The following is a 24,049-nucleotide window of genomic DNA, read 5'->3' on the forward strand; positions in this document are numbered from 1 at the left end:
CAGGCCCCAGCGCCCGAGTCTCTCAGCCGCAGGGCAGCGGCACAGCCGCGTAGCCAGGGGCCGGCGGTGGGGAGCCGGCCGGGCCAGCCTGAGCTCAGCCCTCCCTCCCGGGGGTTGCCCCTCCAAGGGGAGCGGAGAGGAGGAGGCGGCGGGGGGAAGGAGGGCGCTCTCGGCCCAGCCTGCGAGCTGGCAAGCGGGCGTGAGCGGCGCCGACATCCCGGGCCAAGTCCCGCCTGTTCCGTGGCGGCCAGTGGGCTGGTTTCCTGCGCGCTGTGCCGCTCCCTCTCCCCCCTCCCTCTCCTTTCCCTTCCCTTCCTCCTCTTCTCCTCCCTCCCCTCCCGCTCGCTCGCTCTCTCTCTCTTCCCTCCCTTCCTTCCTTCCCCCGGCAGTAGGAGCCGCAGCGGCAGCCGCCACAGCAGAAGCCCGGATCCCCTGAGCCATGGCTGTGTGAGAGCAGCACATGGCGGCCGCAGCAGCCATGAACCCTCCACTAATCCACACAACTCCCCCCTGAAGAGCCACCGTGCAACTGCAGCCAGCCAGCCCACCCACCAAACAACCCACCCACCTTAGTTGAGGCTCCATCACGTCCCACGACTCGCAACTACGACTACTACTACAGCTGCTACTACTGCCTCGCCCGGACGGCAGCTGCCCCCCCCCCGCCCGTTCAGCCAGCCAGCCTACTCGCCATCGACCCGACACCAGCCGCCCGTTCAGTGTGTCGTCGTCGTCGTCGTCGTCCCCCCTCCCCGTCCCTCCTGCCGCCATGGGAGTGCAAGGCTTCCAGGACTACATCGAGAAGCACTGCCCCAGCGCCGTGGTGCCGGTGGAGCTGCAGAAGCTGGCCCGGGGCAGCCTGGTGGGTGGCGGCCGGCAGAGGCCCCCCCAGACCCCGCTGCGCCTCCTCATCGACGCCGACAACTGCCTGCACCGGCTCTACGGCGGCTTCTACACGGACTGGGTGAGCGGCGGGCAGTGGAACCACATGCTGGGCTACTTGGCGGCGCTGGCCAAGGCCTGCTTCAACGGCAACATCGAGCTCTTCGTCTTCTTCAACGGCGCCCTGGAGAAGGCCCGGCTCCACGAGTGGGTGAAGCGGCAGGGCAACGAGCGCCAGACCGCCCAGCAGATCGTCAGCCACGTCCAGAACAAGGGGACCCCGCCGCCCAAGGTCTGGTTCCTGCCGCCCGTCTGCATGGCGCACTGCATCCGCCTGGCCCTCATCCGCTTCCACATCAAGGTAAGTGGGGGGGAGGCCTGCTCGGGCGCGTCGGGCGCCCCCCTCCCGCTCTAGGCCCACCCGTTTACTGCACCAGCAACCCCCCCCCCCTTCGCCTGCCCCATGGCACCGGCGCTCCCTTTCTTTCCCAGGACACTTTGCAGCCTCCTTGTACTGGCACCGGACTTTGCAGGGCTTCCATTCCCTCCTATGGGCGCCCTCCCTTTGCCGTTCCTCGTTTCGTTTACATGGTCGGGGCCCTCTCCTGTTTTCCTTGGGGGCCCCTTTTGCAGCTGCCCTGGCACCACTGGCCAGCTCCTAGGCTGCACGTCTTCCTCGCTCGCTGGCTCCCCTGCCCTGTTTCCTTGGTGCCTCGCAGTTCCACTGGTTTGGGTTAAAGGAGGGGCCGCGCTCTAAGATGGCAGCAGGGTTGCCCTCTCGGTTAAGGCTCCGAGTTCAGCGGGAGGGAGGGGGAAGTTCTGTCTCCCCATATCCGCAAAATGTCGTCAAAACCTGGCGGTGTTGGCGCCTTGGGCGGGGAGAGGAGATGCTCTGAGTACTCTGGGAACAAGCATGCTCACCGTTGGCCAGCGGCACTTGAGCAAAATGCAGCCAAAAGTTTATGCTGCTGCTGCCCCTTTGGCCATTCTTCCCTCCTCCAGCGCCCCCCCCCCCGGCCGGTAAGTATTCTTTACCACCTCGTGATATGAGAGCTTTCAGATATGAAAGCTCAGGCAGGGTGCCCTTTGCCGGCAAAGGGGAGGGCTTAGTAAGCACCCTGATGTCCTCAATCTCTATAGGGATTTTGCTATTTATACATACCTGTCAAGCTTTGAAAACCAGATGAGGGTGATTTGGAACGTCCGAATGCTCCCATCTACATTTAGCTATGCTCTAATAGCTTGTGAAGACTACTGGATGCTGCATCAATTTTATTTTCCTTTTAACCACACTTAGACTGCATTTCCTCTTCAAGATTTGCATTTAGACTCCACTCTCCCACTCCCCTTGTGATTCCTTTCTTTTTCTACAGCTTGGATTCTGCCCCCCCCCCCATGCTTATAAGCTTGAGAGGAGGAAGGGGGTCTTTCACTGAGAGTTATAGTGTGAATAGATAGCAAAATGAATTGCTCTAGATCCGCCTGATTTGAAATTTGGGTAGTGTTTTCATTTCCAGTGAGGTGTGCCCTGATTCCATGTTGTTCCTGGACATTGTTCTGTTTACTCTGATTTATAAAATGCATTTTTAAAGACAGCAGTCAGTCTTCTGGAAGTAGATTTATCTCTGAAATTGGCTCCTTGGTTTTTTTTGTTTTTTTTAAAGTGCAGTCTCTTTATTTGTCTAAAAAATTAACACTGAAGGGCATTAAGGTACAAGTTTGCTAAGGAAATGACAGTAAGCAACAAGTTGTTGAACAAAAGGTTTACATTGAAAGGGAACTTATCGATTAAACTAGCATTAAAGCCTGAAGAGGACAAATTGAACATTTGATTTAAAAAAGTAGCTTTAACTCCCATTTATTGTACAATAATAAAAAAATCTACTTAGGTATCATACTATGTAAATTTATAATTTACTGTACTGAAAATTAAGCATAGTTTAAAAATAAGTCTTCTTAAACTATTTTTAGCCTTGTGTATCTGTGCATTGTTTGGCAATAATGCTCTATTGAGAACTGTTCTGTCACTTTCATTTAGCACTTGTGGTAAAGTTTAAAATATTTCATTATTAAGAAAATAAGTAGTTAAAGGATGGGATATTCTGCTTAAACTCTTATGATGGAGGAAAACCAACAGAAGGTTTCATACTTAATTAGTAGCAGGCTTTGTCAATTCTTTTTCATAGCATAGTTAATATCATGTGAGGTTCACAAATCAGTGATCAGAGTTTAGTATTAGGATTTCGTGCTATCCTTTTATCAGACTAAATCACAGCTGTAACCAGTCTGGGACAAAGAATACTTTTTAGAATGTTCTCTTTTAAAATCCCCCCAGCTTTCTTAAACATTTTTAAAAAATGATCTTGAAAGTAAACTTTAAAAGTTCAGTGAAACTGCAAAATAACACCTCGGGGTATGGATCATTAACTTATTAGACAGCTTTCTGCTTGGAACTTCTGCTCAAGGCTGAGAAATCATCTTGCCTTTTTGAGAGGCAGTGATACTTCAGACTAAGATGATAGTGGAAGTCCCACCCCTTGTTTCAGTTGTAACTGGTAAGAGATTTCATAAGCCTGTGAGTTGACTGATCTGGTGTAATGATTGGCTTATAGTAGTGACAGACATGAAATGTAGCACTACACTGAACAAGTTAGATTGTTCTGTTCTTGTATGCTTGTTAAATTCTTCCGTATGGAAGTGGAGAGCTGTTAAGTGCAACCGCACTTTGCTCTGTAACTTAATCAGATGTGACGTGCATTTCTAATAAAGGACTTACAATTGAAGGTGGAAACTTGTTCTTACAGTTTACAGTAGTTGACGCTAAACTGTTTCGTGTCGCATGATGAGCAGCATAAATATGAGGAAATGTTTTTCACTAATTCAACTGTGCAGCTGTTAATCAGAAATCTTATTGGAACAGATTTTTATGACACTGTTCCTTTGTGAAAATAGAATTCAAGGTGTTTGTACTTTTCTCTTTAGTGTAATCCATAAAAAGGTAATTCTTGTTACATTTCCTCACAGTGTTCTTAATCTCTTCTAGCTCAGTTACAGCATATTCAACTGGATTTTAAAATAATGTTTTATATTAAGGCACATCTTTTTGTTACCTATAACAAAGCTTGCATGGCTCTTTGCATGCTACATGGCTTTTAAAGTTGCTGTATGGTGTAGTTTTAGTATTACTATAAATGCTAAAAGTACATTAGAATGTGTACACTTCAAATGTTTAAGTAAATGCTGCCTGTTTGTAATTCATGCTCAGAGTAGCACATGAAAGAGTTCCTACAGCTCCTAAACTTTTCACACTTTTATCCTACTTTTCATGCAAGGATCTCAGAGTAGCATATGTGATTCTCACAGTCTCTCCTCCCCCCATTTTATCCTCTCAATAACTTTGATAAGAGGTAGGTTATGCTGAGAGGTTTGACTGGTCCAAAGTGGCTGGGTGAATTTAAGAATGATTAGGGAGCTGAACCTGGGGCTCCCTAAGCCCAGGCTGATATAATATATGTACAACATACATATAGTAAGCTGTATGTACAGTATGCTGTGTCCTTTATTGCATATTAAGGAATGACTTTCTTGTGGTCTTCCATATCCTAGCAAAAGTTGTATATAATAGACTTAAGAATTCTACAGATTTATTTCTGTCATGCTGACAACTAATGCAAGAATTCATTTCGAACTTTGTAGTACTAGATCAAATGAAGTAAGAATTTATAAGGCTTCTCTTTTGAAATACTAAATTGATATTTCTAGCAGTAAATTGCAGGTCTGTGGAGAAAAGCTGTAGAGTGTGAGTGAAAAGAGGAGTGTGACAATATTAAGAATGCAAATACCGTTTGAATGAAATATTTAGTTCTCAAGGTGGCATGGTATAAAAATTACACAATCCCATTTTAAAGTATTAACATATGCTGCCTTAAGTGCATTTGTCAGATCATTGTTCATTTTTAGTTTTATATATATAAATAGTTTCTATAGACTAAAGTGTTGTGAATTGAAGTATAAAGTAAAGTTTTGTGAACAAGTAGAATGCTGGTAGAAATGCTAATATATGTCATTTAATAATGAAGAGAATCTCTTTCTTTGCAGCCAATTCAAACTATTTGGCAATTCCATCTCTGTGTTGTAGTCCACCGAATCTGTATGTAGTACACATATATGTTTAGCAAAAGACTAATACAGTTGATTTGTCCCTGTTCTTTCATTTACCTCATTTCGTTGTTAAGTTCTGAGTTCCTGTTCCATTTATTCTTTGCTGATTTTGCTTTTTGTAGTAACTACTTATGTAAAAGTCAGATGTGGCTGCTCAAGTAGAGTGCACAGTGCCTTAATACTGCTAATCTGGCCACCTGGATCCATGTTATGCTAACATTGGGACAAAACTAGTGGAATAATCCTTACATTGGTCTCTTCTCAGAATCAACTTGGGGACTCCAGCTAATGTAGAACTCCACAATTCAGCCCTTATTGGGAGCTGGATAGAGCATATATATTATTCTCATTATGCAGTCACTTCTTTGGCTGCCAATCACTTACCAAGCTCTATTTAAGGTGTTAGCTGTCATACAAAGCCCTTCATAACTTTGGTCTAAAGTATCTGTGGGACTACCTCTCCTGTTAAGCTTTTGTTCATCTGAGAATGGCCTTCTGCAGATGCCAATGTGTAAAAGGGCAGAATCAGCAACTGCCCATGCATTCTGTACTGTGCTCCCACTTTATGGAATGGCCTACCTGAGAAAGTCAGAAAAGCTTTTCTACACTGGTAAGAGGGCAGTACTGTAACAAATTGATTCAGAAAGTTACTTGGGTAAAAGGATAGGGACTGTGATTATAGTTTGTACTGTCTGTTGCTGTAAGTAGGATCCTACTATGCAATTTTCACTTTGTTTAATGAATTATGTTAGTACCTATGCTTTGCTTCAATTCTGTTTCAGTCATCTGGTTGGTTCCAGATTTCTGTGCAGTCCAAATCCTATTGAATGTCCCATCCATTGTTTGCACTGACTTACGTTGTGTAATCTGCCTTGATTCCCAGTGAGAAAGGCAGACTATAAACATAATTTTTTTTAAAAAAAAATCTGATATGAAGGAAAAATGTAGCTAATTTCACTCCCATCTTTAAGAATGGTTCCAGTGGAGATCCGGGAAATTACAGGCCAGTCAGTCTGACATCGATACCAGGTAAATTGGTGGAAACTGTTATTAAGGAAAGAATTAGTAAGCACATTGATGAGCAAAAACTATTGAGGCAGACTCAGCATGGGTTCTGTAAGGGAAGATCTTGTCTCACTAACCTGTTAGTGTTCTTTGGGGGGTGTGTGAACAAACATGTGGACAAGGGGGATCCAATAGATACTGTTTATCTTGACTTCCAGAAAGCTTTCGATAAAGTTCCTCATCAAAGGCTCCTAAGTAAGCTCAAAAATCATGGGATAAAAGGACAAGTCCTTTTGTGGATCAAAAACTGGCTAATTAATAGGAAACAGAGAGTGAGTATAAATGGGAAATCTTCTCAGTGGAAGGTGGTAAACAGTGGGGTACTGCAGGGATCAGTACCCAGTCCGATGCTTTTTAACTTGTTCATCAGTGGTTTGGAGTTGGGAGTAAGTGAAGTGGCTAAATTTGCGGATGATATGAAGTTGTTCAGGGTGGTAAAAACTAGGGAGGATTGTGAGGCACTCCAAAGGGATCTGTCGAGGATGGGCGAGTGGGCATCAATGTGGCAAATGGGGTTCAATGTGGCCAAGTGCAAGGTGATGCATATCGGAGCCAAAAATCCTAAATATAAATACACGTTGATGGCAGAGACTGACCAAGAGAGAGATCTTGGAGTTGTAGTAGATAACTCACTGAAAATGTCGAGATAGTGTGCGACTGCAATAAAAAAGGCCAATGCTATCCTGGGGATTATTAGGAAGGGAATTGAAAACAGATCAGCCAATATCATAATGCCCCTATATAAATCAATGGTGCGACCTCATTTGGGATACTGTGTACAGTTCTGGTCACCACACCTTAAAAAGGATATTATAGCATTGGAAAAAGTGCAGAAAAGGGCAACTAGAATGATAAAAGGGTTGGAACACTTTCCCTATGAAGAAAGGTTAAAGCGCTTGGGGCTCTTTAGCTTGGAGAAACAATGGCTGAGGGGGGACATGATCAAGGTTTATAAGATTATGCATGGGATAGAACAGGTAGAGAAAGGTACTTTTCTCCCTTTCTTACAATACAAGAACTCGTGGGCACTCAGTGAAATTGCTGAGCGGCCCGGTTAGAACGGATAAAAGGAAGTACTTCTTCACCCAAAGAGTGATTAACACATGGAATTCACTGTCACAGGAGGTGGTGGCGGCAACAAGCATGGACGGCTTCAAGAGGGAATTAGATAAATATATGGAGCAGAGGTCCATCAGTGGCTATTAGCCACAAGGTATGGATAGGGATTCTGGGGCAGGTGATGCTCTGTATTCTTGTGTGTGGGGGTCAACAGTGGGAGGGCTTCTAATGTCCTGGCCCCACTGGTGGACCTCCTGATGGCACCTGGTATTTCTGGCCACTGTGTGACAGAGTGTTGGACTGGATGGGCCTTTGACTTGATCCAACATTGACTTCTCTTATGTTCTTATGTTTAAAATGTGAGAATTGCTTACTCTTTGAAGCCCAGAAGAGCAGTTACACTTGGGATCCTAAACATATTACTTGGCATGTAGTGCAGTATGTACATTACTGTGTACTGTCTGTTGCTGTACACTCCTGCTGTGTACTTTCTGCACTGTTTAATGTGTCATGTTTGAATGCTTACGCTTGTTTCAGATCTGTTTCAGATTTCTGCAGTTCAAACCCTATTGCACTCTTTATTTGGATGTCCTATCATGTTACTCATGTTTGACTTACACTGTTTAATCTCCCTTGAGTCTCAATGAATAAGGTGGACTGTTAATAAAATAAAAATTTAAAAGACCACTCTCCCAAACTGATTTGTTCTTTGAATGGCAAGCTCCATACCATAGGGCTAAGAACACAATCTGTGAAATATATTTTATTAGGACTAACCCAGTGATGCCTGACATAATAGTGTGATGTTAGACCAAGATTGTAATGACCTGAAAAAATTGCTTTCCCTTTTAAAACATTGGGGCTGATGAAGATTTCTAGGTAACTTAAAAGTTTACATGCTGTTATGTGTCATTTTGTTGGACTTTAGAAAAGGTATTGAATGGCTTGCATTGTTGGCTTTCTAGATTTTACTTTGGACTAACATGTCCATAAACAACTTCTGTATGCCTTAGGGTCAGCCAGCTGCCTTTGGTTTCAAATAGTTTTGTAATGTGATATTGGGGTTTTGTTTTGAAAGCAGTTTTGTTCCATTTGCTTCATGGAACAAGATTTACTGTTCTTTGAATCCTGTGAAAGGTAAAGGTTCCCTTGCTCGAAAGCCAGTCGAATCCGACTCTAGGGTTGCGGTGCTCATCTCCATTTCAAAGCCGAAGAGCCAGCGCTGTCCGAAGACATTTCTGTGGTCATGTGGCCGGCATGACTAAACACCAAGGCGTACGGAACACTGTTACCTTCCCACCGAAGTGGTACCTATTTATCTACTTGCAATTTCTTGATTTCGAACTGCTAGGTTGGCAGGAGCTGGAACTAGAGACGGGAGCTCACTCCGTCTTGCGGCACCCGGGTCTTGAACTGCTGAACTACTGACCTTCCACAGCCTGCAGTTCAGCGTCTTAACCACTTGAGCCACCGCAGCTCCATTGAATCCTGACTCGTACATAAAAAAAGGCAGTTGACTTAGTTATATCTTACTTTTAGATAATGTGTTGAGTCTAGTGCTTACTAAGTTATTCTCTTAGTTTGTTTCAAGGGGGTTAATGCATGTGTTAACATGTTAGAATTTGGGTGTTAGGGCATTTAACAATGTGAAAACCCATTTATTGGGATTCCTTAAGTTTATGCTTCATTTGGAATTTACAGCTTGTGTGCCTGATGTAAAACGATCAGTTCATTCATATAATAAGCAGTTAGGCTTGAATATATGAGATATGAACGTTCTTGTGTAATTTTGTATGAATATTTGTTGTGACACAATTGAAACCTGGTTTTCTGACTAAGAACATGATACCTGCTTCTGATGAGCTGCGTGTCCTTTTTGATTGTAGTACTGAGATAGAATTTCTTTATAGGATGATCTGCCAGTGTAGCTTTATGTAGTTTCAGATGAGAGGTGAAGGAATGTCCCATTCAGACTGGTATTTTGGATTGTAATGTTACTTTTTTTTCAATTGCATTTTACGTGTAGTCTATCTTAAGAATAAATGACACAACAACTTTGAGCTTGTGTTTGGACAGTGAACATTCAGTAACTTTTAAATACATGCAGTACTGATCGCTAGTTATATTTCAATAAGTCACAAGAGATCCTTGCTGCCTATCCACACTGTGCACTTATCCAAGGAAAACCAAAGTGGGAGTTGCAGACCTACCGTATTTCAGAGAAGGAGTAGAATCCTATATGTGTTTTTAATGTAGACTTCTTTAGAAGGGCACTGGCAGCTTCTCATGATATTAGAGATGTTGGGGGATGCTACTACCCCTACGGCACCTGGTAGCATTGGAAGTGGATCTCAGGCTTGTTTACTTTTCCCTTTTCATGTGTAGGAGGTATTGCCATAACTGTGTTAATTGTGTTTATTTGAATGCAGGATCAACAGTTATGATGGTTAATTGTAGATAGTTCTGATATCATGTTGTTGTATGCTTTTATGCCATAGTGATGCACTCCAGGTTGGACTTGGAGGTTAAAATGTATTTGGCATGAACTGCTTGTATTTCTTAACATGTTGGTAGGGCAGGATTCAACTTGCATTTAACATGCCTTTCTCTGCACCATTCCTTTTTGCATAGGTTGCACAGAGCATTGAAGACCACCACCAAGAAGTAATTGCTTTTTGCCGAGAAAAGGGTTTCCACGGCTTGGTTGCATATGATTCAGATTACGCATTGTGCAACATCCCTTACTATTTCAGTGCCCATGCCCTAAAACTGAGCCGTAATGGAAAAAGCCTCACGACAAGCCAATACCTGATGCATGAAGTTGCCAAGCAACTGGACCTGAATCCAAATCGGTTTCCTATTTTTGCTGCTCTTTTAGGTAGGTGGAATGATATTTGGAAGTTCATTTTTAAACAGATCTTAAAAATGTATAACTGAAAGGTCTAGAGCAAACTCTTGTCAGTATACTTTATTAAATGTTCAGTCCTTTTTCCTGCTTTTGCGGTGCTTGTGTGTTGTAGTATGTTTGAGTTATGAATAGAAATCCCAGTACTCCGATCCAAAACACCTTTACTTAGAAGTAGCCTCATCTTATTGTGAGAGGGACAAGTAAGTCTGTAGTCCTAAACACTGCTTAAGTGCATATCCCGTTGGTATTGATGAGACTTGGCTTTTGAATAAACATGTTTATAAATTAGAATATGTACTGGGGAAAATATGGAGATCAGTTACTTTATAAATGCTTGTTACCATATTCAGTTACAATAATTGCATTACTTGGAAGTGACATTTGAATTTAAGATTAAAATGACAAACATTGGTTATGCGTTAAAGAGTGATACTTCCATTTTGAAGGTTAGCTTGCATAAAGGATTTATTTTAGGGCTTTAAAAATCACATATTTTATATTCTAGGTAATCACATTCTACCAGATGAAGATTTGGCTTCCTTTCATTGGAGTTTACTTGGTCCAGATCATCCCCTAGCCTCTCTTAAGGTACAACTACTGGCTATTAAATAAATTACTATAGAAATAAGTTATAATATGGGGCAGCTTTTCATAATGTCAGATGTTTCCTAAAAATTAAAGATTGAGCTGCCATCTGTAATCCACTTTGTAGTAGTACCAAAGACTTCAAGTCTGGAACAAATGTGTTTATAGGTTGCAGCTCAGATCTTTAAGCTGTTTCACACACATGCTAATAGTTTTATAGTATACACCTTGTTTTTCTGGTTTTGGTTTTCATTTTATCATACTAGCATCAGCGATCTGATTGCAGGTCTGACAATATTGGCTTTTCTTTTGCTGATAGCGAACTCTAAGAGAATAGAACTTGTCTTTATTTTAGATATCTGCTAGCTTGATGCAAAGGTGGTAGAGTAGTGAAACCTTTAAAGTTTAATAATAGAGATTTTGTGTTTGAATCTGAGAGCTGCACCTGCCTTTTAATAGATTTGTGTGTAGCCTAAAACAGTTAGATATTGGAGATTTCACGTCATCTAAAAGAACAGTAGTGAACTAAGCCTTTCTGAGTCTTCCAGAAGATCTGTTGGTTTGTTGGACTTGGCTGGGCATGTATACCTGGAAACTATTTCTGTAGCACAAAGGTCTTTTTTGGATTATTTTTTATTTCCATGTGTTAGAAAAAAATTAACTTTTAGGTAATGAGCTGTATCAGATGAAAAGTCCATAGTACTTTTCTAGGAAATGACACTCAGATGCCATCACTTGCATACGTTAGGAACTTCCTGATATTCTTATATTCCATTATTTTCTTATTTAGTCACAAAGTCCTAATCATGGTAAAATTCGTGTTAGGCACATTGATCAAATTTTAAGGGCATAACTTAAATTCATTTTATTATGTTTGTCATGCAGTCCTTTTTGTGGTGTGTGTATGATTGCATGCTAGCAAAGTATATTAAACTTTGTCCTCTTTAGTTAGGGAGTGTACAGGAAACAATAATCTGCACAGTCCTAAACATGTTTACTAAGTAATAAGTTCTACTGGCTTCTGTGAACTTATTTTCTGCATAAGTGTATGTAGGCTTCCAGCCCAACATGGAAGGCTAATTCAGTACTATGGATTCTGGAAGGCTTGTTCCCTCTTTCATTTTGGAATAACCATTTATATTTTAGGGGCATTTTCAGTTTTACTTGTCACAAACAATCTTGGGTAGACATGTTGCACAGAAAAATTCTGAGAATTTCCCCGCCAGTGCTTTACTTTCCTGCAGATTTTGTTCCATTTCCAGATTCATTGTTTCATAAACTTAATAACAATGAATGGGTGCAATTGCTAACATGATATCAGGCAGGTTTAGCAGTTTCAAAGTTGTAATTTATATTTTTCAGATTGAAAATAGTGTGAAAGTGTACATGGGTGTTCATTTGTAAACTGGGGCAGGGAATAAAACAGCAAATACATATAACAAAGTTTTTAAAAACATCAAATTATTCATTCACTTGATTGGCTATTCTGGGCAAATCAATGCCAAAGTTAAAAGATTTATTTGTTTTTTTCTCACATGGTGGAAGGGATATTGTAATCACCAGTCTGATATGTAACGAACAGGTAATGCGAGTGATACCACAGGGAGTGACAGGGATTCTGAGGTGCTACTGTGACTTCTGCAGATAAGAATTAAATTCTGTTGAAACAGATTTAGCGGACAACCATGTCTGCAGCTTATCATGCCCAGTTCTTTGGGTGTGCTAAAATTACAGTGCACTGTTTATGAAGAGCTACTCCAGTCTGAGCCAACTGAAATAAATGAGCTTAGTTTTTTCTTAAATGTAAACATTGTCCAGGAAGTGCATGAGATACAGTTTTAAAAATTTAACAGGTGGTATTCTGATAAACATAATTTCCCAGTAAAGCTCTGGATTTCTTTGTATATATCGTTTAAACCATACTTTGACTTATTTTTTCCTAATCAAGTGTTTCAGCTCAAGTATTTTTTTCTGTTTACACATAACTAAATATGTAATGCTTTAAAATTTTGTTAGCTAAATGCAAGTAAAAATAAATATGCTAAATAAGACAGTCTGCTCCAGTCATCAGAAATTTTTTCCAGATAGTGCACATCACTGCTCTGGGGAAACTGGTGATCTGCAGTGTCAAAAACCACAACACTGTGCCTTTACAACTCTGTTTGCAGGTTGTTGGTCTTTAAATTAAATAATTTAAGTAATGTAGTTTTCATTCACTTTTTGGTTTCGAAAATTCACTAAATTGCTGTATTTAGACTGATTAAGCATAGTTAAATGGAGCTTTTTTGTAAAGTTGGATGGTGCTTTGGCATGTAACAGAAGGCTACTTTCCTGCCCAATAAGTTATCCCCGGTGCTTATTGGCCTCTCTTACTTATTTTTATCTGCTTGGCCAAACTCTAGAGACAGTCTTGAGGGTTCAAGCAAGCAAAGTGAGCTACTTGCATCAAAAATGTATAGAATAACCCCAAGGCCATTACCAAGTATGACCAAAGAATGCTTATTCCTGACACAGAGTATGACAGTTGCTTAGGGACCTGACTAGTCTGTCCTGTTCATTTCTAAAATTGATGGTTTGGCATAGACATGAAAATTGACTGATCTTTGAAGCCCTGAGAGAGAAAAATGTTTTTGAAGGGAGAAAATGAAATATGTGCAACAATTACTTTATCAAATGTACATTTATTTAATACCAGAAAATGCTTAGGTTCATATCCTGCAATCTGTAAGCAGAAGGCAATGATGGTGGTAAATCTTCTCTGCTTTCCCTTCCTTCAACACCAGTTTCTGACCTCAGGAAAGTTGATTCCCATGGTTGCAGTAGCTGCCATGTGGCTTAGTGGCCTTCAGTGGGTAGTGGGAGCTGAAATTGTCCTTCCTGCCTCTTCCATCAGTGTAAGAGAAAGCAGAGATCCTATATCCTTACCTGAGTGGCTTGCTGGATCCAGCTCATAACTTAGCATATAAAATTGTACTATTTGTCAGGTTTATGATATTTAAAAATTATAAATGTCTTAAATATGTATGCTTAGTACCACAGAAAGAGATCTGCAAACTGCTGTACCCTATATTAACATATTGCACACATTAGTTTTTGTCACCTGAGAGGTAGAAAAAAAATAATTTTAAAAAAGGAATTTTATAGTAAACAGTCATATAATCACAATAGCAGCATATTTGTATGTAGAGCTAAACTTTATACCATTGAGCTTGAAGTAATTATAACATTATGGACAACAGTATAAACATTTAAACAGGTATATCCTTGAAAATATTGTATGCGTCTACAGTATACACAAGAATTGTTTGTTAATGCTATAGATTGTTATATAAAATTCTTATCTTATATACGATCCTTATATCCAACACATATTGAGTGAGTATCACCTTGAGGGGAAAAGCATCACTAATTTTTAAAACAGGGAATTTTTCAGTGCTTCCCAAAATCTCCAGTTTTTTAATGGGAGAAATGGGGGCGTCCTCAGGCGAGAAAGCATGGCAATAAAGCCAGCCAGGGAAGAAAAGTGCCTGAATAATATAGTTCAGAGAGATGAGATTAGGGAAGGTTCATCTCTTTTCATGCTGCCTGCATCTTTTGTTGTAAAAAATAAATACTGTGACAAGAGCTGGCATGCAAACAAAGGTGGATGCTTCATTGATATCAGCGTCTACCGTAATGATGAATATATTTGGAAATGTGAGACTGGATATGGAAATATCTCTTTATCCTGATAAAAATTGATCAATCCCTTGCAAAAGTGGAGTTTGGCTTTTGAATATATGGTTGGGCTTAAAAGACATGTCAAGAAAGCTTTTTCCAGCACAAACATCCTATCCAGAATTCCTTCTTTTGTCATGGGTCCCATGTTGATGGGGTAGAGGAACATCGCATTTGGGAAGCTTATAACCATTGATTAAAAACCTTAGGGGGTTCTTTTTCAACCAAAAAGAAGACATTATTTATTAGATTATGAAAAGCATATGTTCTTACTCAACAATAGTTACACCCAGTGTTCCAGAAATGGATGCAATGGATAATTTATAGCCATTCTCATATGCAGAGTCATCCTTAATCTTACACAGTGCTTCCCACTCTGTATTGATTTCTTTGATATATCTGTAAAATTTTGTTTCTATTTCTCCTTAGCCCTGTTTTCAGCCCTATGTGTAGAATTGGTTAAAGTCTTCTGTTTTTTATAACTATTCCCGTGTACTGTCACTTGAGTTGTTTCTCTTAGTACTTGTACTGGTTTAAAGGCATTTATCCTTAAATATGGTGACCAGTCCTGGCATGATGTCAGAAATAGGGTCTTGCCTCTACTTTTCAAGAGTATTAATCCTTTCCAGTCTCTTTGGTAAAGTAACATAGTTCATAACTGCTCTGTGAATTTTGCTTCATCAAAAGGTCAGATATCTTGGGATCTAGTAAGGTCTCAATTTGTCTCTTCAGTTTTTCAGTTGACAGGAAACAGTTGAGTCTTCAAGCACACAATTTTACCTTTTTAACTCTTCAGTGCTGTTCTTTCTGTTAAATTCTGTTCAGTTTTTCTTACACAGCATCTTGGCCTTTCTGTAATATTTCTTCCTTAATTTATGCCATCAGCCAGTTTCGTTCACCATATTTTGGCCTTTTAAATAGTCATTAACAACAATGAAATAAATAGTTCCTAAAAGTTATTTGGTCAGCATCTTGCTTGGCTATTCTTCAACTTCAGTTTGAAAGCAAGACTAGAGTAGTGCTGGTTCAAACGTGGTTCTTGTGTTGTACTGTATACCTATAACAGCAAACACAGTTTTGACATCTATCACTATGTCTGATTGGATAAATAAATGGACTGTTGAATCTAAGCCATCATGATACAATGTTGGTCCAATAAAAGATACGGCATTACTTATTTTGTATTATTTGAAACCTGTGTAGTAATAGGTAACCATAGGCTACCTATGTCAGTCATTTTAAAGACCTGTTTTAAAATCACTTGAAATCTGAAGCCATATGTATTGGGAAGAAGCCTTATGTATTGGTGGGGTCAGTTATTAAGATTCCCCCCCTCCTGGTGGTTTTTTTTTGTTCTTTCTGTACTCTTTCTCCTGTTGCTCTTCTAGGTATGAGTAGGCTAAATTCTGTCCTCTCTTTATTCCTCATTATGTTTCACCAGTGTCTGTGAAATGAACTTGCAATCTCTTAGTATTTAAGACATAATTAATCTTAGCTAATGATCCTGGATATGTACTTTTGTTAAGGACATAAGAATTGACTTGCTGAATCAGACAAAGGTCTATTTTGTTCAGAATTCTCTGTAAAAAAAGAAGAACAGGGGAAAGGCAGAAATAGTCCAGAGACCTATTTTATGCCCCTCTCTCCTCTAAAGTCTAGAAGTATGTTTTAAAGTCACTGGTTTAGCATCTTCTATGTCCTTGTAGTTAATCAATTGGAATTCTTTCAAATGTGTGTGTCCGTAGCTACCCCTTATCCCACATTATCTGAAGCCCCATTCTTACTTATTCAGTTACGTTTGTCAGATTAGATTGAGAGGAGGCAGTTGAACATGTTGATTTTCTTCTGGACAGACCCTGGCTGTTCTTGCTGTTAATAGAATTACTTTTGATGTGACACAGGTTTTACATGGAAAGCACTGATGTGGGAAATAAGCAGCCTTTTGTAGATTATCACGTTTGGAGATTTTCTTACTTCTTCAATTTCAGTCTGTTTTGTTTATAATGTTACTCCTTTTTCTGTTGTCTGATCTGTCATCCTCTTCTTTTATTCTATTTAAGCTTTCACTGACTTTCAGATGTCTTCATTCTGTTGCTGATGTGTCATCTTTTCATGCCCGTTCGTGTTTGTTGCCCCTTGGTATCACTGACTTCCTTAAACCTGGTTACATCCTGTACTCCCCACTGTGCCTTTTCCCTTCTTACTTCTCCATCATTGCTGCTATTTAACTCCATGTTTGGCTCCTGTATTTCCGTCTGTGTTTAAGTACCTGATTAAAACTTGCCTTTTCATGCTATTCATAATCTGATTTCTCACTTTTACCATTTCCTACCACTGTCCTTCCTTTGTGTGGCATGTATTACATGGGTCGTAAGCATAAAGTCAGGGCCTGTATCTGTCTGCGTGTATACTGCCTAGTTTATATAGGTACTCTAGAAATATTCATTTTTTAGATTGTGTCATTTCAAACTACATTGAGGGTGGGAGTTTATTTTGTATGCTCTCTCATTTAAAAATAAGATTTGCAGTCATACAAAACTAGTACACTAGGAACAAGGGATTTTAACAGTTTGAAAAGGTATGGCGCAGTCAAAGGTGAATATTATAAGTGCTGTAGTTTTTGCTCTAAGGGATAAGGGGGAATGTTGGACAAGGGAGGTCCAACATAATGGGTGGGATTAACTGATAGTGCTGAATAGGTGGATCTGTGGTTAGTCATGGAAGACACTGTCCTCAGTACACACACCCTGCACACAACTTCGTAGGTATTGTACTGTTACTGTTGTCACCTTTGCTTCTTTATAGTTAAAGCTCATTTGCTCAGTTTGTAAAAGGACAACATCTAATTTTGAATGTATTCAAGGGCATTGGGTTGTTGGTTTGACTCTGCATCTGCAGAAGAAACATCTGTTGCACAGAATATATCTACATAAAGTGTTGATTTAGGAAATTCAGAAAGATGTGGACATAATATTTAAAGGGTATTTGAAATACAGGTAGTGTGAACTCTTGGCATGGGTGTTGGGATTAAATACCTTTAGGTCTTAGTGTTTGGAAAGTTGCTAAAAGTACTCAGGCTTGAAGGTTTTCATGTGCAGAAGGGGTTCGCAATGAGCTTTGCTTGTCATATTGTCATGTTCCTGAATCTCAGTTGCAACTTACTTTTTCCCATTTGCATCTCATAATAATCAGTTATGATTATACTCAATAACGTTCTTAAAAATTAACCTACAGTCTGCTGCCATCTGTCTGAACTTATACATAAGTGTAAGTTCAGTTTTTTTCTTTGAAGGAATCTGTAACCATTTCTCTTTGCAAACAAACTTCATTAACTTTTTAGACTTCAGCTTAACAAGATAAGATCTTCTCTTTGGCTGTTTGTCTTTTTATGTACTTCATGGCATCCTCATTGTGCTAGCAGAAGTATTTGCGGTTTTTTCTTCTAGTAGTTATAGAATAAAACTCTATTCACTGCCTGTCTTTTTCAGCCACTTAAGCTGCTGCTGCTGCTACTTTCTTTTGTGGACTTCTCTCGGTTCCAGTTACTGGGTAAAATATATTAATCTTCTCCAGGATTGCAGAGCTCTCCTTTCAAACTTCCATTTTCCAGGTGTGATGTCACTTCCTCCTCCATAATTATAGTGCTATCCAGTTAGATTTAAAAGCAGACAAGCTTCCGTACCCATTTAAGTTTGTTTTTTACCTGACTGCTTTTGTTATAGCATTTATATGTTGTAGTTAGAGTAATGATTTCTGCCTCTCATTTCAAACAGAAATGTGTGTACAGAAACAGCCATTGGACCTTTAATATTTCATTTGTGTGGTGTAGATCCAGATTTTTACCAAACAACAAGTCTTAAGCTATTCCTAACATACTTGCAATATGTAGAAAAGTTTACCTTGTCTTAAAAAACTGAGGGACCTTCAAACCTGTGACCACTTTTGAAATGGCATTTGAGTTTCTTTCCCAGTACAAAGAAAACTCATGCCCTGGTCTTTATAATTAAATGAAGTTTTACCTCGTTAACACTTGCTTTGAGGGTAAAAGAGAACAGGAAGCGACTTTGATAGTTATCTTTGTGAAAAATCAGTGAAACCTATATACACTTTTTAGAATACTTCATTATGTTTAAAAACAACAATTATAACTAAGTTGAAATATTCTTTAAAAAGAGAGTATCAAATAGGATTTTTAATTTTCTAATTTCTGTTTTGCATACTTAGTATTTTACACTAATCTTTTATTAAGTATTAATTATTTGGCCCCACCGATAATGTTTAGGGATTTTGGTTTTATTGTACATCTGCCATTAAACTTTTTAAATGCTCTTCTACCAATACTTTTTTTCTAGTCGCTGGAAAAATTCATTTGTATTTTCTCTGATGACTTTGCAAAAGAAAAAACATTGAACTAGGTGTTGCGTTGGAGCTGGCAACCCCACTTTTAAAATCAATCCCTGAAGGAATAGGCTCTTGGACAAAAGAGTGGCAGGAGCTAGGGTTTGAGGTTTTTTGGTCATTAAGCTGCAACCGACTTATGGCCACCCCGTAGGGTTTTCAAGGCAAAAGATGTTCAGAGGTGGTTTGCCATTGCCTGCTTCTGTGTAGCAACCCTAGTATACCCTGGTGGTCTCCAATCTAGATACTGACCAGGGCCAACCCTGCTTAGCTTCCAAGACCTGGGCTGTCCAGGTCAGGCTAGTTTGTTTAATGAGGGTTAAACTGGTTCCTGGTTAGAAGCATAGGGAAGGGGAAAGGGGCAGAAGACTTGTGAGGAACCACTATACCCAGAGCTGCAAGGAGGTCTGGGTCGTGAGATCGATTGGATTGTGCAAGTGACAAGACTAAAGTGGGGAGGCTAGGGTGGCTGGTAAAGTCACAAGACTAGCAAAATCGCTGACCTCCTTAACATTTCAATGTGGTATTGTCATACCTCCTCTTGGAGGGCTGTAGTGATTTGAAATAATTAACTGATTCAGTAGGCTGAACCTACTTTCCCAGTATGGTTTAAATGTTCAGTCGGGGTGGGGAGGAGTTGGCCTTCATGAATTCTCTGCTCTAATTATGATCACCAGAATGAGATTTATGGTTGCCATAGGGACTAGTAACCATTTTCATGGAGTCTTTGTCAGATCATGTTGCCACATAAAAAATGTTCACTTAAAATGCTTTTCAGGACCAGAAAGAGACTTATTTTACTACACTAAGACCTTGCATCAGGAGCACTCAGTAACTGTACAGTATCTTCTTCCTACACGAAGATAATGAAATTGAAATATATGCAGTACTTTCTTTCCAATAAAACCTGAACTACTTTTGTTGATTTAACAACATTAAATGCTTCACTTACAACTTTGTTAATACATGTAAAATTGTACTGCTTGGCATATTTATGGAATTTAAAAGTATAAATGTCTTTGTTTTCTATAAGGAAAGAGGTTCAAATTTCTGCAGTTTATGCTACCAAAGTACATGTTTTAGTTTTTGCCATCTGAGAGGAAGGAAAAAATAAAAGAAAGTAGAAAACCAATCAGAAATACTCTCATACAGTCACAATAGAATATCAACATATTAATGTTGAAAGCACTGAACTCTTCAATTATTGATGGCAAAATTACTTAAACAAAAAAGTCTTGAAAATCTGTTTACAGTATACATAGAAAGGATCACTTTATAATGTATGTTTTAACATTTTTTTTCCATGCTACATGTTTTGAGTAAAATCTTGTCTTTCAGATCACTCATTCCAAAGGGGGGGGGGAATTGGAGGAGCTTTTTCCAGCATTTCCCATTATTTCCACATCTGAATTATTTCGTTTCTATACATTTTTGTGTGAGAAAACTTGCCTCAAAAACCATTTCACTCATTCTAAAAGAGAAAGTATTTCATAAGATTTTTTTTACAGTCCTTTCCAAAACTTCCCTGTTTTTCTGTTGGAAAACCTGGAGGGAAAAGTTTGTGGGGAGGGGACAGGCCTCTACATCTAAAGGTAAAATGGAGACAGAGAGCGTGTTTTTCCTAGATAGACTGCTTACCAAGAGACTTTCACTCCAAGGAGTTGCCCAGCTGTTTCTAATCATAAAGTTCTATCATAAACATTGGCAAGTGGGGGCCTGTGATAGTCGTGTGGGGCTCTCCTGCAGCCACCGTGCCCACTGCCCCACCCCTGGTAGCTCATGTGCAGTTGCTCCAGGCTTCTCCCCCCCCCCTTCCCTCTCTTGGTGGCTTGTCTGGAACTGCTCCGGGTGGGCTCACCAAGGGGCTTCCTTCCTCCCCTTCAGACTGCATCTGGTCCCAGAGCAGCAGCCGGCATCCTCCACCACTGCTGCTGGGCCCACCGCAGCTAGGCTGAAGCAGCTGCCGGCATACTCCTCTACCCTTTACTGCTGTCAGGCCTGGAGCAGCAGCCGGTATCCTCTGCCATAGTGGCTGCATTCAAGCAGCTGTCAGCGGGCTCCTGAGCCACGCCACTGCTGAACTCAAACTTCTGAACCCAGCTTGGCTCCCCTGTCCCGCTGCCGACTGCCGAGGTAAGTGCATTCTCTGCACTTGTGCAGAGAATGCTACTTTAATTTTCGAGGGATTTAACCCTCTCATGGGTTTTTTAAAAATCTGACTTTTCTGCACACCTGAGGAGTGCCCCAAGTGTGCAGAAAAATCTTTTTCACCTCCACACGGCCCCAGTCTGTGGATTTAAGAGTCCACAGATCGTGGCCATGGGGGGCTAATAGTTTATAGATGGGGAGAAATGTCAAAAGATTATATTTGCCACTGTAATACAGTGCTGGACTGGAAATGGAGGCTATGACACTTCCTAGTTGACCTTAAGCCTAGCCTACTCATGTGAAAAAGTGGCATTACCTTATCCCTGTACCTCACCAGTGGCTCACTGGGAAAAGGGGTTGGATATAAATGTTAGGAATTAATGCTTTTCATCTAAAACTGGCTAAACTGGCTATGTTTGGTATCTGAAGGCTGTGTTGCTATTCGCATGCTGTAGTAAATAACTGCCAAGCCTTGTAAAAGTCAGACTTGTTTAGGTGAACAGTAACTACAATGAATTTGAGTGCTTGGGACTTTCTGATCATAAAGTATGAAAAGTTCTACTTTTAAATAGCCTGTCCTTTTAGGAAAGCTGTAGAATGGAACCATTTTATAGCCATGCCAATATTTTTAAAAAGCAGTCTGACATTAAGCCATTTTTTGTAGAGAATTTCTTTCTGGAGAATGAATAGTGGTTACCTTGCCACCCAATTTTCTGAAGGGGTAATTCTTTTGCCTTTGCTTTTCTGGTAGCATTTTCTTCTCAGGTTTCAGGGGCATGTTTCTCCCCGTTTTGTGCTTGAGGCACTGAAATTGTAGATTTTTTTTTTTTACATAAGTTTTATTTCATTCATCTGCTGTCCTGTTTCATGCACTGTACATTGTGCTGTGTACAGTTCATCATTTCTAAGCATTCTTTGTTTACATTTGGAGACTTTTCACACACATAACTTCTGGCTCTGTGAGTCTTCAGGATTAGATCCAACAATATTAAGTTTCTGAAATATGTGCTGTTCAGAAGTTCCATTGCTCTTTTATTGATATTAAGTTTAAAGTATAAAAACCAACATTTTGACAATGGATAAATGAATTTGCTTCATTCTGAGTTCAGTTCATTGATCCACATTGAGATCTGTTTTTGGAGAAAGTGCCAAAAACAAATATATCCCAGTCTTGTCTACTCAAACTGAGGGTAGTTCTTCAGGGTCTACGCAGAAATCTTTCTCAACACTACTGTCTGAGATATATAACTAGGGACACTAGGAATTGAGATTTTCTGCACGCAAAGAATTTGCTCCACCATGAGTTAATAGACCTTCCTTGAAATGTGTTTACTCAAATTTTTGTGGTAACATGCGAAGTATAAATTAACTGATTCTAATAAACATTGTCTAGAAGTTGCTCCACGGAGGCAGGTAATGGGAAACCACATCTGTTAGTCTCTTGCCTTGAAAACCCGACAGGGTTGCCATAAGTTGGCTATGACTGAAGGGGGGGGGGGTTGTTCAAGTCACTTAAAAGAGACTGAGTAGCAATATGACTTTTAAAAGTTTAGAATGTAAAACACAAAAATGTGGTTTGGGTCGAACAGTCCAACAGTGGATCTTCTCCCCCTCCCCCCCAACAGTCTGTTCTGAGGCCAGGAAAGTTGATCCTCAGAAACATGGGATCTACATGGAGTTAATAGCCATGTAGGTCAGTGGACTGCAGTGATGGGGTGCTGTATGAACAGAAAAGGAGAAATGATCCCGCCCCCTTTCTTTCCACCAACCCCATTACATTATCTGCATTAACACAAATTGGGCACTGACAACTGGTCTGCATCTACAGTAAAGTCATATAATGTCAGCTAGAAAACTCAAGCATCCCTGTGCCTTTAAACCGTATCTGAATCCTAGATAATTCTAATGAGGATTATACTTTTCTTCTGGCACTTCTGTTTTCTACTTCTCTTCTAGTTATGCTTGGTGGTGTGTCCCCCCCCCCGCATGCAGTCTTGGTCTCTACTCTGCCATCTTAGAAATAACAGGGGTCTCTGTCCTGTGTCTTAGCTCCAGATTTTTAATTTGTAGTGAGGTCTGGTTGCTGATATTTTTCTTTGGCTGCACGGGAGCCCTCTGGTGGTGTACTTTAGGTATTGTAGCTTGTGGGTGTATGTGTATACACACACACACACACACACCATCTCATAAATAAAAGCCGAATGGTGGTGGCACTTCTCTAGAACATTCTACATGCTCCAAAATCAGTTCGCTCTCTGATCTGTCATTCAGAGGGTCTCCCTATCCACTGGCTGCTTTGCCTGAGTCCTGCCTCCAACATTCTAAACATTTTGATGTTCCTCTCCCCACCATAGCCAGTCAGAACACAGAGGTTATTTGCATATGCAGTTTCATTGGCCTTTGCCTCAGAACACAGAGGTCGTTTGCATATGCGACTTGATTGGCTTTTGCCTCTAACATTCTAAACAGTTTTCTGTTCTGAGGTAAAATGTGTCCAATCTCCAGGTGAGGGCTGGAGATCACTCAGAATTACAACTGCTTTCCAGATGGCAGAGATCAGTTCCCCTGGAGAAAATGGTGGGCTCTGTATCCTTATATGCTGCTGAGGTGGCCCCCGTATGACAGCCAATGTGATGTAGCAGTCAGGGCTTCAGAGCACGGGAGAGGCTGCAGGTGTGTGGGGGGTGGAAAGCTGAAGAGTGAGGGGGAAATAAAGGTAGGTTAATGATTGGCTGGGAAGGAGATAGGGTTGCCAACTCCAGGTGGGAAATTCCTGGAGATGTGAGGGATGGAGCCTGGAGAGGGTGAGGTTTCAGGAGGTGTGGGACCTCAGACAGGTACAAAGCCATAGACTCCACCCTCCAAACCAACTATTCCCTTCTGGGGAACCATCATTGCCAATCTCCAGGTGAGGGCTGGAGATCACTCAGAATTACAACTGCTTTCCAGATGGCAGAGATCAGTTCCCCTGGAGAAAATGGTGGGCTCTGTATCCTTATATGCTGCTGAGGTGGCCCCCGTATGACAGCCAATGTGACGTAGCAGTCAGGGCTTCAGAGCATGGGAGAGGCTGCAGGTGTGTGGGGGGTGGAAAGCTGAAGAGTGAGGGGGAAATAAAGGTAGGTT

The 24,049-nt window shown here is 40.7% G+C and overlaps 1 protein-coding gene across 1 annotated transcript in view; it reads left to right on the forward strand.

Annotated features, from left to right (window-relative positions):
* The first annotated feature begins 317 nt into the window (after positions 1-317).
* Positions 318-24,049, forward strand: part of FAM120A (family with sequence similarity 120A) — a 70,583-nt gene continuing 46,851 nt past the window's right edge. The window contains exons 1-3 of the mRNA XM_015421200.1: positions 318-1,243; positions 9,799-10,045; positions 10,581-10,663. Coding sequence (XP_015276686.1) covers positions 770-1,243; positions 9,799-10,045; positions 10,581-10,663 — 804 coding nt within the window. The 5' untranslated portion in view covers positions 318-769. The remainder of the gene's footprint in view (positions 1,244-9,798; positions 10,046-10,580; positions 10,664-24,049) is intronic.

The sequence above is a fragment of the Gekko japonicus genome, unplaced genomic scaffold, assembly GCF_001447785.1.
Source record: "Gekko japonicus isolate JY-2015 unplaced genomic scaffold, Gekko_japonicus_V1.1 scaffold149, whole genome shotgun sequence".
NCBI classification, from domain to species: domain Eukaryota; kingdom Metazoa; phylum Chordata; class Lepidosauria; order Squamata; family Gekkonidae; genus Gekko; species Gekko japonicus.